Below are 18,981 nucleotides of genomic sequence, written 5' to 3'. Positions count from 1 at the left end.
ATACGTGGGGTAACGAGAAGCGATTAACACCTCGAGCAGCTCCCGATCATCAATCGCTCGTGAGGGTGTCACCGCAGCTGCTCACACTGCTCACGCGCAAACACGTAAACGTCGGTGAAAAAGACGGTGCAGCACGGCAGTGCAGCGTGTGATCTGGACACAAGCGATGGAGGCACAACTTGTAGAACTTTGGAAAGCTCATCCGAGCCTTTTCTATGTGGCATCACAAAATTATCACGACCACAAGAACCGTGAAAATAGTTGGATTTATATTGCTGCTCAATCACAGCTGCCTGATTAATGTTTTTCATTAGAAATTTAGCAAAGTTGATGGTGGTGGTGTGTGTGTGTGTGTGAGTGAAAGACAGAGAGGGAGAGCGAGCGACAGATTTTCTGTTATAACCTTCATTTTATGGAGGCACAGTGTGAGCACTCAGGTCGCATCAGAGCATCGGGCGGTATAGTGTGAGACCCTGCATCGTGACCTACAAACTTATAACCCCTGCGAGTCAATCGTGCAGTTTGAAAATCGCACAGTGTATGTCCAGCTTTAGGTGTACTGTCGTCCGAGACTTGCACCGCAGTGTCGGCGTTTGTTTCCCTGTTGGCCATGCTTCTTGTTGTGGTCATCTGTTGTCTTCCGGTATTTTCTCCGTAAGCGACCTTTCCTCGACCAATGAGATAAGCGGTAATCTGAATTGTCATACTCGAATTGTCATAAGTGTGCTGTCAGCTCATTGGTCACAAAGCAGGAGAGGGGCTGGGAATTATGTTTTCCAACAAAGCGTTAATTCCATTAAAAGTTATAGACTACTTTTGATTATCACTGTATTACGGGACAAAGTGCGTCCCTTATTAGCTCAATACGGGACGTGTACTTTTGTTTCTAAATACAGGACGATTCCTTTTTTTAAGGGACGGTTGGCAACCCTACTGACCACAGAAGTCTGCTAGCAACCAAGGCAATCGCAAGTATGTTTTTGGTACAACACCAAGAGCCTCAACTGCCAGAAACTAACCATTAACTGGTTGGAGAATGACCATTTTCCCTAGCATAAGTAGGCACCAGTGGGTTTTAGAACAGTCTCGAAGCATGTGTGACAGAAGGCTAAGATAGTAAACAACATGACTTAGCATAAATTAGATAAATTACCATGTTAGCATGCTGAAGTTTAGCATTTGACTCAAAGCACCGAACCAAGTATTTGATATCTATCAAACCCTTCCAGTATACACACTGTGGTAAAAGTCTTATACATATTTATAGAAAACTAATAATTCAACATAATTATTAGCTTTCTGTGAATAGCTCGAATTAGCATATATAGAGCTGCAAAGGGTGCTAATGTCTCAAAGAAATACTGTGTTACTGTGTCCAATTAAGGAGATCAAAATGAAAATTAAATGTCTGAATATCAAAGGCAGCTATAAATAGACTGTCATTCATCCAATTCACATCCTACAGCCTTCAATAAATCCATTCACGAAGCTCATGAGATACTTAGATTAGCTATATATGTTGAGGTTGTGCTGCACTTCCCCAGTTTTCATGGTGTGCTTGCCTGCATGATAGCAAAAGAAACAAATTTGCAAGTAGAGATTGTCTAATTTCATGTGACTCCTAGCAGTAAAAGTGTCCCAGACTATGCACATTAATGTTATAATGAGCAAGGTTGTCAGGTCAGCTGAACAAAGGTTGACCAAATTGAGCAGCATGCATGTATATTGTAGTAATGATTGCCTAATGATCTTTCTATCAACTGCACAATCCCAATACTCATTTCAGTGCTTCATGATATGTGTGCACCACAGCTGGGTAAGTCACAGCCCAGTGGTTTGCCACAATGGCGGCCAGTCATTGACGCCAGCCATGAGCCTGTCATGCATTCACACCACGTACCCACGGTCACAATAGCCTCATCAGTAGCCTTATTCAATCAGTCTTCACAGACTGAGTCGACTCGGGTGCTGCAGACCCAGCCAGCCATCCACTGATCTGCATGACAGCGGCATCAACAATCAGAGCGTCACTCCTTAAATCTCCTTGAAGTGATCTCTGATTTCCCTTGATTGTGTCCTACCATTATTCCACTCAGCATTTTCAAGTATGTCCATGTGATTAGTACAGCGAATGAAGGGACAATGGGACACTGTGACACTGTTTCTACTAATTACTTTAGCAGCAGTGCACAAAATAGGTGGACGGAGACATTGGGCTTATGTAGGTCAACGAATAGACAGGAAATTCAAGATATTTACATAAACATTTACATTTCTGTGGCTTCGGAATAGAAGCTTGAAGGATAAAGCAATAAAACACTAAGACACGATGGTGGTGCAACACTCATGGCTACCAATATCATGAGAGCGGTATCGATTCCTACATTCCACATACAAAGAGTCAGACGGGACTTATCAATATCTTTATCAATCAGTCAATCAAACCTAATGAATTCTTGCTTGTCCTTCAGGCCAGCATATCATGAGCAGAGGTTTGAGGCCACACAAATGTTTATGGCTGCTTTTAAAGCAGCATGCTCTAGAAAAGGCATAAAAGGGAGAAATTGAGCCCAATCTTTATGAACATTTATGCTTCAGTTTTCTTTGTAATGTGACGTCAAAGTCACTAAAATTGTGTAATGTTAAAGAAAACTTGCTCTAACCAAACTTTTAAGTGTTTATTGTGATTATCCAATCACTACTATGCTTTCATATACTGCACAATATTCATTATTTCTGCATAACACCAAAATAAATGAATAAATCACAATGCAGTGATATCTGTAATATTCCAGAGTTTAATGAGTGGGCTAGAGCAGACAAAGCTGAATGACTTGCTTGCAAGTGGCACTTCATTTTCAACAACATAATTGTTCTCAACCCTTGCACTGCTCTGAATCCCAACACATTTCACAAATGATCTGCCTGTAAAGGACTGAAGACATGTCTGAAAGCAGCTTCTTTCATTTCAGGTAAGACTCTCTGTTTCTTAAACCGTGTTCCAGAGATTTTTTTCTTTTTGTTGGGAAATTAAGGTAATATTTCTGCTTTTACAAAACACGCAGGACCTAAACTGATTGAGAAAAATCAGCGTCGGATCAAACTAGACGGATGCACAGTTCCATACTGTATGCAGAATGGATTATTCAGCCATCACGCAGCCATCTTACGTGTGTCATGAGATGAGCTATCTCGTCAGCGCAGCATCAGTGCGAAAGGATGATGCTTCACGGTGTGGAGACTAGCGACTCAGAGTGCAGCAGAGCAGTATGTAGGTTACCTGTCAGGAAATTAAGCCTATTAACCGCTTATGTAACACGTAACACATTTCACTGTGGGCACGTGGGTTCTCGTCCAATATTTCATATGTGGTATTTGGCAAGGAGGGATTTTTGTTAAACCGGTGTACTTTGGAGTAAGTTGTTACACAACCTACTTGTGCGTGTGTTGGACATATAATTTTGTAAGAGTGATGTGAATGTTTCAATGTGGGAAAAAATTGTTTAAATCAAAGAACAATCTCATACTTCTAGTTTTCAGTTCTCTGTATGTTTGTTTTCTCAAATGTCAAGCCTTAGATTCAAGAGGACCAATGCTCGTAGGCTTCATGGGAGGGGGGGAGTCATCATTAAGCCACTGACACTACAGAGTTTTGTTCGTTTGTAAGAGTGTGAATGGGTGAATGAGAAACACACTGTGAAGCCCTCTATATAAGCAACCTAAGGCTAAATAAGTCCAGACTGTTTCTCATTCCCTTGAAGAAGTCCTATAACCTTGTGTCCCAGGGAAACCTGTATGTGCTCATATGTGAGTGCAAGGTAATGGTGTGGTACTTCCAGCCATTAGGTTATTATGTAACCAAAGTGAGAGCTGTGTTGGTCCATTATATTTTCAGTGTGTGGTGGACTCTGTTTCTATCCCTGCATGCAGGATCTCAAGGTGCCGCTAGGATGTCAACTTTAGGAATCTCAAAACGGCACTTCAGTGTGTGCTTTTGGCACACAGTGACGAATCAGATGGTAATCTTCGCCAAGGTGTTTACATCTGAAAGTGAAGCAGCCAGGTTGAGAGTCAAATCTCCAATTCTAAGGCCAGTATCCTTTTGGATTGCCAGAGGAGTTTATGTCTTGTTCACACATGAAGGTAGAGTGTGAGATAAACAGGTTTGTTAGACCAGTGTTAATAGTAATGTGCTCATTTTACTGGTGAAGAAGGCAGCTTTGCCTCCACGAAGCAGAAGACAAAGCAGAAGAAGAGTTGCTGCAGTTTTAAGCAACACATTCAAAAATATCAACTTAATAGTCAGAGCATTGCCATTTTTTTTGATCCATTGCCCAGTAACCATGAGTGAAAATGTCATATCCACAAAACATCCTGCGCTCTGCGTTTTGGTAAGTGAATAGTTTTTGATTGCTGTGGGAACTAATCAAAGTCAGATGATTGTGACAGTAAATGTTGGTATTTTGTGACAGTTTGTGCTTTAGCTTCATGACAATACAGATAATAGTTGCTGAAATATTTTACCTTGTACCTGGTGAACATAAAACAGTGCTGTCAATTAGCTAATATCAGAGGAAATGGGCAAAATGACCAAGTTGTATAAAAATCACAAGGACAAGCAGTAAATGAAAATCATCCCTGAGTTGTTTTCCTTTGTATGTTTCTGGTGCTAAACTGGTGAAATAGTGAGGACTGGAGCACAGGGAGAGTCTGCACACTGTACTGGACCTTTGCCCCCTCTAATCACGAGGCTATTATTGCCATCAGTGCATCTCCATCCTTGGTTTTGGTTCAGCTTGCAGGAGCCATTTGTGAAGCAGCAGAGCAGGAAATGAGGTTGGTGCACTGCAGTTGCCCAAGCCCGGAGGTTGTGCTTGAAGGACCCACACTTTAAGTCAGCACGTTGATTATTCAGCCCACCCCCACTTTCCCCCTCCTCCCAAGGCCGGACAGTGTGGGTCATCGGTGGGGGGTACTGGTGCTGAAGACAGAACTAGGATTCATAAAGTGCCGGTAATAGACAGAGACATCACTGCTCGCCAGATTTATTATTGGCCAAAAAGCAGGCGCCGCAAAGCCAAATGATTGATGAGGCTTTGTGACATGGTCAAAGCACTGGACCTACTGTTGTTTTTTTGTTGTTTTTTTTCAAATGAGACTGGAGCCATTTGAAATTAGTTTTTGGAGGGTGTCTTATTTTTCTTTCTCCTTGGAAATTGCCATTTCCTTGTTATGTCTTTTCCAGTCCATCCTACCAAACTTTCTCCGGACTTTTCTATAATCAGAGTATAATTTCAGCCTTTGTGTGTGTGTTAGTTATCAGGGAAATGCCTCCATTATTCATAATGCTGTTTATCTAGGAGTAATTGCTTACAGTTCCCCAAGTCACAAATTTACTCCCTAAAAAAAGAGTCAATAAATGCAAACAATAAAGTAACTGCCTGTGCAAAGAGAAAAGACAAAAGTACAACATTAAAAAGCCTTTATGCATGTGTTCCTGTGAGATAATACCTGAGAAGCTGCATGAATATTTCAGCTTGAGCGTGAGGTTACCTAAATCAGTTAACTGCCTATTACATGTCATCTTGCAGAGTGGGTTGTTTTCCTTTACTGAACGGAAATAACAGTGACCCTAATGGTCACAGCTTGCCTGATGGTTTATGAATTACAGTATCTGTGGAGAGCATAAAGCCTTATTCATTTCAGAAATGAAAGAATCGAAGCATATGTGGAGCTACACAGAGCATGTGTCATGTTAAACAGAAGAAAATCCAGACTTTTATTGTAAGAAACTGTCATACTGAAAGCGTTTGTCTGTATACAAGTGATTGCTAATGCAAGTCTGTGTGATCTTTGACTGACTGTGTCAAATCAGCTGTACAGTACCCAGAATCTTCCAATTAAAGTGGTGAATTGGTTATGATCAATCAGCCAAACACGTGTAATATCCTTCCTGACTCGACTGCACGACACGATGAAGACACGCCTCTGCGTGTTCAGGAGAAAATAATCGCTGTGCCATCTGTTAGTGTGTTTGATAAATTATCAGCTTCACTGCTACAACAATTACTTTCTGACAGTTTTGGCAGAATCAATAATTTACAAAGGAAACTATGCTGCATGAAGTCTCACTTCTCTCCTCTGGACTGTTAATTGTTTTTAAGTGTTTGGTGCACTGACAAATCAAATGTACTATTAATGTAAAGAAACGAGATGACTGAAAGGCAAATGATAGCTCGCTTCACACATCATGAGCACTGATAGAGACGGGTTTTGTCAAAATTAAGAAGACAAACAGGTCGTTATAGATTTGTTTTTTACTGGCTTTTCCCTGTGTTGTGAAGCTTTTAAAGAGTCACTCTTAAGCTAAAGAGTGATGAGAGTTTCTTCAGCCATCATGTCTGCAGCTTTACATCTTAAGAGGCTATTAGTGTGTAATGGATGCAACTTTCTAAGAAGACTGTCATGTAGTTCTAAAAGTCATGGCCACTTTATTAGGTATTTTTGTTCAGCTGCTCGTTAATGGACTGGCAGTTCTTTGGGTTAAAATGGTTTGTTGATGCCAGACGTCAGAGGAAAAGTGCCAAGAGTAACTCGAATAACCAACGTTTACCAAAGTGCATCTCTGAACAAACAGCACATGAAATCTTGAAGCAGCAGAACAGCCACTCCTGTCACCTGACAACAGAAAACTGAGGCTGCAATCACAGGGGCTTGCCAGAATTAGACAACTGAAGACTGGAAAAATCTTCCCTGCTCTGATGGGTCTTGATTTCTGCTGCCACATACAGACTGTAGGGTTAAAAGTTGGGTTAAAGTACATGAAAGCATGGCTCTGTACTGCCTTGTATCAATGATTCAGACTGGTCATGGCGCAGATTTTGTAGCAACTACTAGCCCCAGCTCAGCTGAGTCAGTCTTTCCCTCATTCCGAGACCTCTGAAAACGCTTCCCTGATGGCTTTACAGACTCAGTCACTATTTCAATGTCATATTAAATAAACCATTACGTTCATTTGGTAAATTATGGTCATTATTAGAGTCAAGAAGGAAGATCATCCAGAATATCTTGATTGGCTAATGAGGTGTGGTGCCTTGGTTTCTCACACCTCGCTTTCAAAACACGAAGACGGCAACGCTTAAAACATTAAGGTCAGTTTTTCATAATAGGGCTAATCAATAGATGATGTCACGTTAGCCTTTTTTTTTTACAGTCTGTGCAAACAGGGCCCTCACTTGCAGTGAAAATAAATATAATCTCTTTCTCAGGTTTTGTTCATCCTTACAATATTTGACTCTCTGACTTCATTCTACGCGTCAAAAACGATAAAGAGTTGGATTTACTGATATAAAATGACTGCATTAAATAAACTTTATGTGAAGCAGGTTTCAGATAACATCACTCGAGCCCTTTGAACTGAACTCTCAGCCGAGCTCTGCTGGCACTGCTGGGACTCTTTCCCCAGCAGCACCCGTGTAATGGGACACTGCTGAATGATGCTGAGAGGAGCACCAGAGCAGCCATGGCCTGTTTCACCTGACTCACTCCTTGTTGTCGTCCGTATACTCGCCCGTTGTTAGCTTGTCTTCTGCAGGTTAATTTATGACACTATCAATTGATCGGCTGCTGGCTACTGGATGTCCTCATGCCTAAGATAATTACTAAAACCAATTACTTGGGGATAATAACTTTGCGAGTGTTCCTTATTCTTGATGTATAATACATAGCAGAGGTGGCTGGGGCACACAGGAACAACATCCTACTCTGGTCTGTTGCTGCTGCTGCTGCCATCCACAACTGATACCCAAGCATGTTAATGCACTTAGGAAAGAGTAAGTATGATACTGAATTTTTATACTAGCTGATCCAGCTTCTTGACTTACCTAAACAGGTTTTCAGCTTTTACTGCAAACATAAACACGTCAAGGCTGCTTCATTTGGATTTCTTATTTGCAAACTTTGGGAGTGGCTCAGTAGTAGCCCAGTGCATGCTGTTTGGATACCGTGTGTGTGTACGCGTGCATATGTGAAAGTGTAATCTATGCTTTATCCTTACCATCCATGTGTCTCTGTTCGCTTTGTGCCTTTTCACTGCAAGCCATCAAAGGTCAGTAAAGTTAGTTCACTTGTAATAATTTGGCAACATTTAAGTCTGTAAAGATTGTAAAGTGTAACTTATGTTTACTATGTGGAGAAGTTAAGCTGCTACAGCTGTCGATGAACTGTTTGCAAGATTTGACATGCCTTATTGTTTGTACTTTTATATTATTTCTAATAAATTCTGTGGCTATGCTTTCAAGTTTCGTCTATTCACATGGGCTTATTTGGCTTGATATTATGAGGATCTTTTTCTGTGTCTTTCCAGTCGTAGCCACTTGCTTCACAGAATTCTTTTACCAAGCTCATGCTGTCTGAGTGGGAGCGCTGCATTTTTTGACTTTGATGAGCCCAGTGAGGCAGATTATCTCAGCTTGTAGACGGGCAAACTTCATGTGCCAAGGTTAAGCTGAAATGTTAACCCATTCATCAGGGTTACAGAGTAGCCTCAAGTGGCCAGACGTCTTGATGAGACGCCACTCAGATCAAGGAGTGTGCCTTCACTTGACTTAAAAAAAAAAACCCCACACATTTATATTTAATTTTCACATAAACAAGACACAAAACAACAGCAACAAAACTGTATTATTTCTATCAAATAATAGCAAAGCAGTAAATACATGCTCAGTTACACATCTGCATTTCATTATTTGTGCACACAGACTATGGTTAATGCCACAACCTTTAACAGCTAATGAAAAGTGACAGGCAGCCAGTACTCTGGGGCACACAAGCTTAAATAACCACATGCATGCAGTCACAAACTCACGCACACTGCCTCCTCTAAAGGGTTACTTCCTTGCAGCTTGTGATCCTGTTGGAGGTGTCCACTGTGAGTCCTTAGGTTTCGCCCTCCCCTCTCATGTGTCGCAGCATGTTGACACACACAGGCAGTGATGTATTATTGAGGATGTCTGTGGATTACTTGGGCAATGTACATTACAAGTGCAATTACCTACACAAGGATACATGTATAGGAGTCTAATTGCTCTGCATGGGCAATGGCTGATGATATCTCTGCAAAATAATGTGCCTGTCTGCCAGTTTTATCTTGCTGTGTGCAGGAATCTGTACAATTTAAATCATCTTAACTAGTTCAGATAAAATAACTGCAGGAGCTGAGTATAAGATGGCACCCTGGGTGGCAGTCTTCTCTCACTGCAAAATAAAGTGAAAAATGATAATAAAAAGAAGAAGAAGGCTTTTTGCATCACTGTGCACGTCCACTCGAGCTAGTTTTCTTTTGTGTGTGAATGGGCATCTATATGGGGAAAGGCTCATGCTGCAACAGAGACTAATTCCTGCTAATCCCACTGTATCTCCAATCTCTCAGAGCTAGTTTCCAATGGCAGCCCTGCAGCAGGGGAATTGCTAGTGAGATTAGCTTTCGTTAGCTCCTCCTCTGTTTGTGGTACTCACTGCCGGGCCAGGCTGGCCTGCCACTGCTAACCTTTTGCACAGAAATGGATTAATTGCTTTGTTTCCCCCCAAAAAATGTGCTGCATTGATTTCGGAGAATAATGTAAGTTTGATTTAGAGAGTTGTGCTTTTGTCTTTGCTTTAGCTTTGTGGATGTGGTTCTTTGAGTTATGGGAACAAATCTGTGATGACAGACAGACACCTTTGAAGGATACACGAAAGACTCTCTTGAGATTTGGCTGTAATTGCATTTCATGTAATTATCTGATTGATCTGCAGAACCTGAACTTTCTTCTGCATATTTCCATGCAAAGACAACATGTGGGTTTATTTACTAATAGCTGTTTGCTTTTTAAAATATATGTACATATTATCACCTTGCCATTTTGGATGTATCTTGCTGAATATCTTGATTAATTTGGTGTCGAATGATATCAGCCTTAAAAATTGGGAATGTGTCTGATTGGACCTGAAAGTAGGAAGCACACCCCTCTGAGTGTTTACAGAAAAGCTGTGACTTAAAGCTAAGACATCCCATTTATCTGTAACAGGACACTGAAGAGTCTTAATGAAGGCAAGCACAGTTGTTGCCTTTATTTTTATGCATTGTTATGTTATAAAGCTTCAATCTGCTGAAAATCAAAGCTATTTCCTCTAGATGTAATATTTACTGCAGATATAGATGGGCGTTAAATCCCCTAAAGACCCAATTATCCTCAAGTAAAACACTTCCAGTTTAATTCCCAAACAAACCGTGAACTTTGAACACTCATCTGATTAAGCTTCAGGTGTTGAATTTAGAATCTGAAGGAAAAGATCTACTGTACATTATGTACTTGCACAATAGCTTTAAATCCCCTTCATCTGAGCTCTTTACTAATGTGTTTACTCAGTTCAGACATGGATTAATAACAGTATAGCTGCACTAACTGGTGTATAATATAGGTCACACACAGCACAATGTCCCCCCCCAACTTACCGCCTGCCCCTTCTCTATCACTGACCCACATGTACATGTGTTTTTCCCATTCTGCAGGAGATATCTCCTAAAGATGTTTCCACGATCAGGGAAATCGATTGTCTTTGACAACTTTCCAGATCCGACCGACACCTGGGAAATCATCGAGACAATTGGTAAAGGGACCTATGGAAAAGTCTATAAGGTGCTTAATAAAATAGATGGAAGTAAAGCAGCTGTGAAGATACTGGATCCGATCCATGTAAGTTGAGTTTGTTACATAGTAAGTACATTGTGAAAGAGCTTTAAGACTTCTTCAATATTTTTTATGACTGAAACAAAGAAAGTAACGGCTAAAATCTGGAATTGTAATATGTTTTTGTAATTTGTTTCTGTAAGTACTGGATCATATCACTTAATCTTTGAATTCAGGTGTTTTCAGGGAATCCAGCGCTTAGAATAGCTCGTTCTATAGAGTTCACTGAATTTCAGTATGGCACTGCAACGGATGTCGCCATTGCAACAGGTGCATTTGTGAAATTTTCCCCCCCCTAAATATTCCACATATTTCACATCTGACATTTAGAAAACACAGTGATTCAGCCACAAAATGTCAGACCAAGAACTTATAGAGCGAAACTGATCAGTGCCAAGTGCACAGTGTGTAAAAATTACCAACGCTCTGATGACTCACTGACCAGCTACAGATGAACCAGCAACAGTGTCATGGACAGTCAAAGCTCTTTGATGTACACAGGGAGCAAAGGCTGACCATTGGGTCTGATCCAACAGATGAGCAGATGAGAGTAGGTCAAATCGGCAAAAATGCAATGCTGGTTGTGATAGAAAGGTGTCAGAATACACAGTGCATTATAGTTTGTTGCTTATGGGGCTATAGACCAGTCACCGTGCCCATGCTGAGGCTTGTTTGCCACCAAAAGCGCCAACAAGATGCCAACAATCGACCATCTGTGGATTGTGCTGGTCAAACAAGTGTGAGGCCCCAACTACAGCAAAAGGGGGACCAACACAATTTTAAGCATAATGTCATGTTAATGCCTGATTAGTATATATATCTATACATATTGTTTTGCTTTTAGTGATGGCACAAGAAGTACACGTTTATGTCTTGTGACATGGCAAGTGTTTAATTTACATCATCGATTTCTGGGTGTTTTTACTTTCCTACATCTTTACTTTAGTTTTAGTTGATTGTTAGTGTAGTTTTCCCTGTTGTGTGACACCTTAAATGTGATCGAATTTCATCTTTTTAAACTGAAAATGTGTATTTTATATGTTTCATTATTTTTACCTTTTTTTTTAGAGATTTATATCTGGAACAGGGAGTGCACATGATCTTCCAAGGTTAAAAGTCATGATTTTTCATTACATTTCATCTGAAGCGTGCCCATAGGCTATGTATACCAGCTGGTATTTAAAAGGAAATCTAAATAGCTGGGTAGAAAACTTACTGAGAAGTAAACAGTAAAGGCCCCGCCATCTCACAAAGAAAGAAAAACCTTTATGATGTGAAAAACCTCTGGCTTTGCAAGCACAAAAAATCAAATCGTCAGTGTAGTCTGACTCATTAGCTCTGCCCTCGGTAAGATAAACATCACTCTGCTCTGCTTTGTTCTCAGCCTGTGAAGAGAATAAAGCCAAGCAGGTTGGAAACACCTCAAGCGAGATTCTTGTAACTATTCTTCCCATCTACAACCATCAGCAAATTATCTCAGCAAATTGCCTCTGATGATATCAGTTTAGCACTCTGATCATTTTGGACTTGCGTTGCTTGTGGGGTGCTTTAGCACAGAGCCAAAACACAAATTTGGCATTACAGAGGAAGTGTGTGAAGAAGGAGAAGAAAAAAAAGAAACGGACTAAAGAGAAGAAGACTGTCATGCTGCAGGGAAACATGATGTTAAACATGACACTGTGGGACTGATCTGTCCTATAGAGTCAACATTTTTTATAATTACTAGATTTACCATTTACAGAAGATTACTTCAGATGTGTTACATTTCTGAGCATTACCATATTTGAGTAGTCTGTTTGTTACCGTTCTTCATCTATTGTGTTGTCTATTTTGAGTCTACGTTATAGTGCATGGTTTATTTAGAGGAATTTAATGAGCAGCAGGGTTCTTCTATTAAACACACTCTTCAAGTCTCATTAATTTGGGAGGGGATTTGTTTCTAATTATTAAGAAACGCAAAGCGCATCATTACCATAATCTTAATCACTGCACTCATTTCGTTCACATATAGAAGCTGCAGTACAGATTTTTTAAATACTGTATGTTATGTTTAGTTCAAAGCTTTATCTTTTTCTTTTTACTTTTTTTGATGAAAAGCGATTTGTAGTCCAGTAATTTTCTGTACTTTCGCTTTCTACCTTAAGCTACATTAAATGTATAAAGCAAAGTCATTTTACATTGTGGGCCACATATAGCCACTTTGATCTTAAGTGGCCTGGATCTTTGAAATTCCCATTTCTGTCAGTGTAAAGAAAAGTTTAACTGCACATTTAGTCCCTAAGAAATCTTCACATATCAAAGGTGCAATTTCAACAAAGTGTTAAGTAGTTTGTTGCCCTGTCTTTGTTGTAATTATAAAACTATTTTTGTTTTGTTTTTTACAGACAAAACATGAAAAAAAATGTAATTACTTTGGTTTAGTATGAATGTAGGAAATCTAAAAGATTATGCCCTCCTTCACATTTTCCAAAACCATCCATTGGAATTAGAGTCTTTGCCGTGCCCATTTTGACCCCCAAACCATATGTTTGAAATCAAAAATCTGGTTTCAGGACTCTGTACGAGGGGTGTCAGACTTCCGATGCCACCAACTACAATAGGATTCTGCTCAGTACTATTTATTGTAGTACTGCTACTGTTTATCACTTGTGATATAGTACTAAATACTGTACAAGATTAAATGTCCGCCAGCACGATTTGCATTATATGCTAAAAGTTCCCGGTCTTTAGGCTTTAATAACCGTGCAACATACAGAAGAAGAGTATACGATAACTGCTGTATTTAACATGTCCTGGATATGTCCTTTCGCCCATATTAAATTGCAGAATAAATGGTGGAGACTTTGCATAGTGTCCGAAGGTCGGTCGCTCTGTTTTTCTTTGATCAAATCAGGCAACCGATGACGTTCTTGATATTTAAAAAGGTTGCAAAGCAGTTAAATGAGGAGCTGCAGATACATGTCTTAGAAATCACAGGACAAAGAAATGAATCATTCTCAAAGTCTGGTTTATGGACATTGCATTGGCTGTGTATCTGTGATATCACCACAACTCTGTCACTGTTCTCTTGAATGAAGATTGTTGAGAGTATCCTCCTCATCACTACTGGTGTAGGAATAGAAAAAGTTGAGAGAGAAAGCAAATAAATTACAGTTTTCTCCACAAAGTCTAGAAGGTAAATAAATGAAAGAAAAAATGTAAGCAATAATAACAAAGTATCCATTCAGCTGATCTTTATATTGTTATTTTCTTGGTTAGAGTTAAACTAAGAGGACCGAGAAGCAGGATCCAGTGGATGGTTAGCTCTGCTTAGCATAAACACTGTAACAAGCAATAAATAACTTTTGTAAATGTAACAACTTGTCAATCAGCCAATCCAATCCAACTTTATTTATAGATCACTTCAAAAACAACATGGCTTGTTGTTTTTGAAGTAAAAAACAGTGATAAAAGTATACATTATGTAACACTTTCATACACTAGTTATTAATGAGCATGACTGTTACTGAGCCACTTACATGTCAGCTGATATTTGATATATTTATTGTACTAAATTCATTTTAATTCGGCTTTTGCTTTTTGAATTTTAGATATTTTACTCTTATGTATTTCTTGTCATTTCTTAATATTTGTATTTAAACATAAAATTATTTTAATATACAATTTTTGTTCTTTTTACAAATTACTTTTTACTTTAAAGTAAGATTGTATTTTATTTTATTAAGCTAAAATGATTCAAGCTATTAATTGGGTGTGTTTGGTCTTATTTTTAGCTTCTGTAACAAAAAAATTCCCCAACATTGGGATTATTAAAAAAGTAATAGCTTTTATCTTATGTGAAGTAACCCCCTCCAGTTCATAATTTCAAATTTTTCTACCAGTATGAAAATGGTATTAATATTATTTAACTCGTGCCTAGACAGTAGTCCAGGTAGTAATTAGTATTACCTCTATTACTCTGTTATTTGGCATTAAACATTCAAAGATAAAATATGGCTGGTAAAAAAAATAGCTAAAGATGAGATTGTAGGTGTTAAAATGTGTGTGTCGTACACACTTAGCTGATGTTTGCTCTTGTGTTTCAGGATATCGATGAGGAAATTGAAGCTGAATACAACATCCTCAAAGCTCTTTCTGACCATGCCAATGTGGTCAAGTTTTACGGGATGTATTACAAGAAGGACATCAAATGTGGGGATCAGCTGTGGCTCGTACTAGAGGTAAGAGCACAACATTGGCTGTGTTTTTGTCACAGGCAGATTTGACTTGGATCTTAGAGAGCATATACTGTAGGTGCAAAAGCCTTATTATACTACAAACAGGAAGTCTTGCCAGGTATGTACAGCGGTCAGGGATTATGTAACAGTTTTAGCCACAATGGGCAGTCTAGGAGTTTACTTATAGAGCACCTGGGGGATTTGGTCGCAGGCCAGTTAGTACCAGGAGGGGGGGAGGTTAGATTGCGTGTTGTGAGCGCCCTGCTGAGAGCAGCACAGCAGGGATTTCTGTTAACAGGAGCTGTCTTCATGTATTAGTTTATACACCCTCTGTATAAAGTTGGAGCACGGGTTGAAATGTTCCTTGTTGTAGTTGATTTCTGTTGTAGAACTGAAGATACAACACACTGAAATTGCCTTTTTTGAATTAGCCTTTCCTTGTTTGCACCTGCTGGTGCACGAGAAAAGCTACATGCAGCCGTGATATTTTCATGAAGGTTCAAGGAGACCTTGCTACTGCTGCTGCTTTCAGTACTCCTCCAAAATCCTTCCTGTCAGCTCCCCCCGTTCTCCATCTTTCTCCTTTTTTCATTTTCTGCTGTAGCCCTTTAGAAATGTCAAGCTCCAGACAAACATGTAATGGAGGTCAACCTCAGAGGAGAGAAAGTGTTTGTGGGGTCGAACACTGTGTCAGATATTGGTTTTCTTTGCCTTTTGGCAGTCGGACCATGTAATTTGTGTTCCTGCTTTGATAGAGAGCAGTACAAACCTGGAGATGTCTGGAAAACACTGTCAGCAATCTCAAGGAGGTTTGATAAGAAATGAAACAGCCATCGTCCAAAAGGGTGGTTGATGTGTTTCTTTGTGTGTGTGTGTGTGTGTGTGTGTGTGTGTGGTGTTTCTGTCGAATGGACTATAATGTAATTTGTCTCAAGGGATGGAAATGTTGGTCTGCAGGTTAATTAATCACTTTTTTTCTGAAATATCCCTTAAATACACATGCATGAGCCCCAGAGAGCATTTCTTGCTGCCATTGGTAAACCACTGTTTTCTGTATGACTTTGACAATTTATGTCACTGGGAGGAGACTTACGGATAGGCGAGGAGAAGCCTTCAGAGCTGGCTGAAGTAGTCCTCCGGTGATTAAGTCAAAAGTCTGGCTGTACTTCACAGCAAAAGATGCAAACTCAGCAGCCTGCAACAAATGCTTTAAGGTGATACTGTGCAAAGGAGGTAACACCTCGAATCTGATGAAACACCTGGCGACGCATAGCGGTTTTTTAAAAGCCGAGAAATGCGCCGTATTTGATAGCTTGCTGCGAGACCTCACATGGAGCACATCTACTGCGGGTGTGGTGCCTGTTATCGGTCCCGGAGTTAGCAACATCCCCCAAAAACCCGAAGAGGAGAGTCCTGGCCCCTAGCCCTGCCAGTGTAGCAGAAATGATGATGATCATGATGGCAGCAGCAGCCGTTCTTCTCTGCGTGAGTAGCTTAATGTTGTTCGTGTGTGTCTGTGAAGGTTCTCAGTCATCCAGGTCATCGTAGTCAAAGGAGCTTGCAAAGAAAAGCATCTGGACTTCTGGACTTCTTTTCGTTGTTCGTGTGTAATTTACATTGAGTAGGCTAACCACGTTATTAAATTAATGCAGGTAAGGTAAACTAGGAAACACCGTTGTAGTTACATGCAGCTGTCTTCTTGTTTGATGACAGATACTCCCTTCACCCTGGCCAAAAAGGCTAAAATGACCAAAGAAAAAGTGGAAAACAGTTAAACATGAGAAGTTTTTGGACAAAGTTTGTGGGGTTTTTTCCATTGTTTAAGCACTGCTTCCAGCCAAGAGTGATATCATAAATCCCCTATAGCTGCAGAAAAGGCTAACATTGTTGTCTTTTTACAAAAAAACAGCTAAACATGAGAGGTTTTTGGACAAAGTTTGTGTTCTTCATTCTTTAAGCACCGGTTCGAGCACCGTTTAAGCACCGGCACCGTTTCAAAAGTACCGGTTTGGGACTGGTATTGGATAAAACCTAAATGATACCCATCCCTAGGCGTACCTATTTCACATTTGGATTGGATACTAGACTGGATATTGGTGACAACAGGCCAATCGATTCACTTCAATATTCAGTATTCACTACACTGTGTATTAGCAGCAACTCGGGATTTTATTTCAACAGCATGCTGTGATTAAATTAGCTGAGATGACTGAACAGCTATATTGACGTCACTCTCAGACTTAACTATGACAAGAACATGTTGTCACCAACTCCATTGATATTATTTAAGTGTTTTTGTGTGAGGAGGAGTAAAAGGAGGTGCACTCAGACTGAGAGTAGGACAAAATAGGCCAGCTAGGCTCTAAATAACAGCAGTATGCAGCAGCCTGTGACATTCACACTTCACATGAGATGATATGAGACCAGTGTAGATAAATTTAGTAAATAACATAAATGCAATTTTAAAATCTTTATGTATTTTTGTGCTGTTGTTGCTTATCATCTTACTAATAATTTCTAGTCCTAGTTAGTGATATTATTGGTGTATCTGTTTATTTGTTACCTTTTACTTTTTACGAAGTTAAGAAAGCATTATTTAAATCGAGCCTGATGTTGAATATAAAGAATGATTTTCAATCTCTTTTTCATGCTTATATTTTTTTTTTTTTATTGATGTTGGATATCTCAGTGGCTCCATGCTGTGGTATTTTATACATTTGCCTAACAAACAAAAGCCCCCCTGGGTCATTTCTGTGAAAAGACTTTTTAAAAGGTTTAGATCTAAATGTGCTGAAATAGTTGATGTTGATACTTAGCTTGAAACAAAACCACATACAAGCTTGTGGCATAGATAAATGAACCTCTTAGTACCACTGTTTACCCAACAAAAAATTATGCTAACCTTTAACCAAAAGCCCCATTTCCCCAGGCCATCTACAACCAGTTTCCCTTCCTAAACATCCAAACAAAGTCTTAAGGCTAAAAAAAACAAATACAAAAGCTAAATGAAGACAGACAGGATTTCCATTTAAGATACTCATCCTGTTCTTCTATTACGCTACCTTTTTTTTCCACTGTTAGGAGATTATTGTTTCACACTGAACATTTTTCCTTTGTCAGGTACAGCAGTGCTAGAACAGAGTGTCCATATTTCTGTAATCCAAGCTCAGTGGGCTTCACATCAACAGCAGCACTGTTATGCTAGCCCAATAGATAGTTTTCACCTCTCCATCTTGAGTTTCCTTCCCCTTTCATCAATCTCCTTTCTCCTGACCTTTGCAGAGGACCCTGCATTTACTTCTCTCAGATATCAAGATGCTGACAGCACCATCCTTTTGAAGGAAAACAAAGAAAGTGCTATTGTTTTTTTAAGATAGTTTCATGTGAGTGTTCAGTGAAATTATCTACCAGGGCTTAATTCCTATGAGTAAAACTATAAATCTGCTGTGATCTTTGTTTACTCCCCGTGGTTACATATCCACTCAAAATTTCCCTTGCAAATCTGCAACCAGCAGTCCAAATCTGGTGGCTAATCCTGAGGCTGAAATCACTGCCTGACAGTTTAATAAGTGGCTGTGTTGTGCGTGTGTGTTTTTGTGCTCTGAAGTAGATGCACATGGGGTTTTAGCAGTAAAAAAGACAGGAAAGCAGGGAGTGAGGTGGTCATTCACCATGGTTACTGGCCCTCCTTTCTAAACTGTAATTTTCCATCCTTTAGCTCTGCTGAGAGGAGCCTTTCTCTGCCCTGCACTGACAGCAGACCGCTCATTATGAGCAGAATTCATACAAATTGCATCCGCTACTTTGTTAGCCCTTCATTGGGGTCTACGAGCTTTTGGCTTTGCCTCTGTAGTGTTCTCCTTTATCACAGCAGATGTGGGCAGAGATGAGCATGCTTTCATGTATAAAGGCCTAATATTGCTACCAGAGAGCTTGAAAATACTTCAAAGAAAGTGACGCTAGAGCGACTTTTATTCTCTGACTGGAAATAAGGAGCTAATTTAGATGTGCATGTCATTTGTGAGACTTTAAAA

The 18,981-nt window shown here is 39.8% G+C and overlaps 1 protein-coding gene across 1 annotated transcript in view; it reads left to right on the top strand.

The window, feature by feature from the left end:
• Positions 1-840: 840 nt before the first annotated feature.
• The window catches only part of myo3a (myosin IIIA), a 70,615-nt gene continuing 52,474 nt past the window's right edge, over positions 841-18,981 (top strand). Inside the window, 3 exon segments of the mRNA XM_040044028.1 lie at positions 841-2,972; positions 10,553-10,736; positions 14,816-14,950. Coding sequence (XP_039899962.1) covers positions 2,944-2,972; positions 10,553-10,736; positions 14,816-14,950 — 348 coding nt within the window. The 5' untranslated portion in view covers positions 841-2,943.

Source organism: Simochromis diagramma, unplaced genomic scaffold (genome assembly GCF_900408965.1).
Source record: "Simochromis diagramma unplaced genomic scaffold, fSimDia1.1 OVJJ01000602.1, whole genome shotgun sequence".
In the NCBI taxonomy this organism is placed as follows: domain Eukaryota; kingdom Metazoa; phylum Chordata; class Actinopteri; order Cichliformes; family Cichlidae; genus Simochromis; species Simochromis diagramma.
Note: the sequence above shows the minus strand (reverse complement) of the source record. Positions and strands in the feature narration are given on the sequence as shown.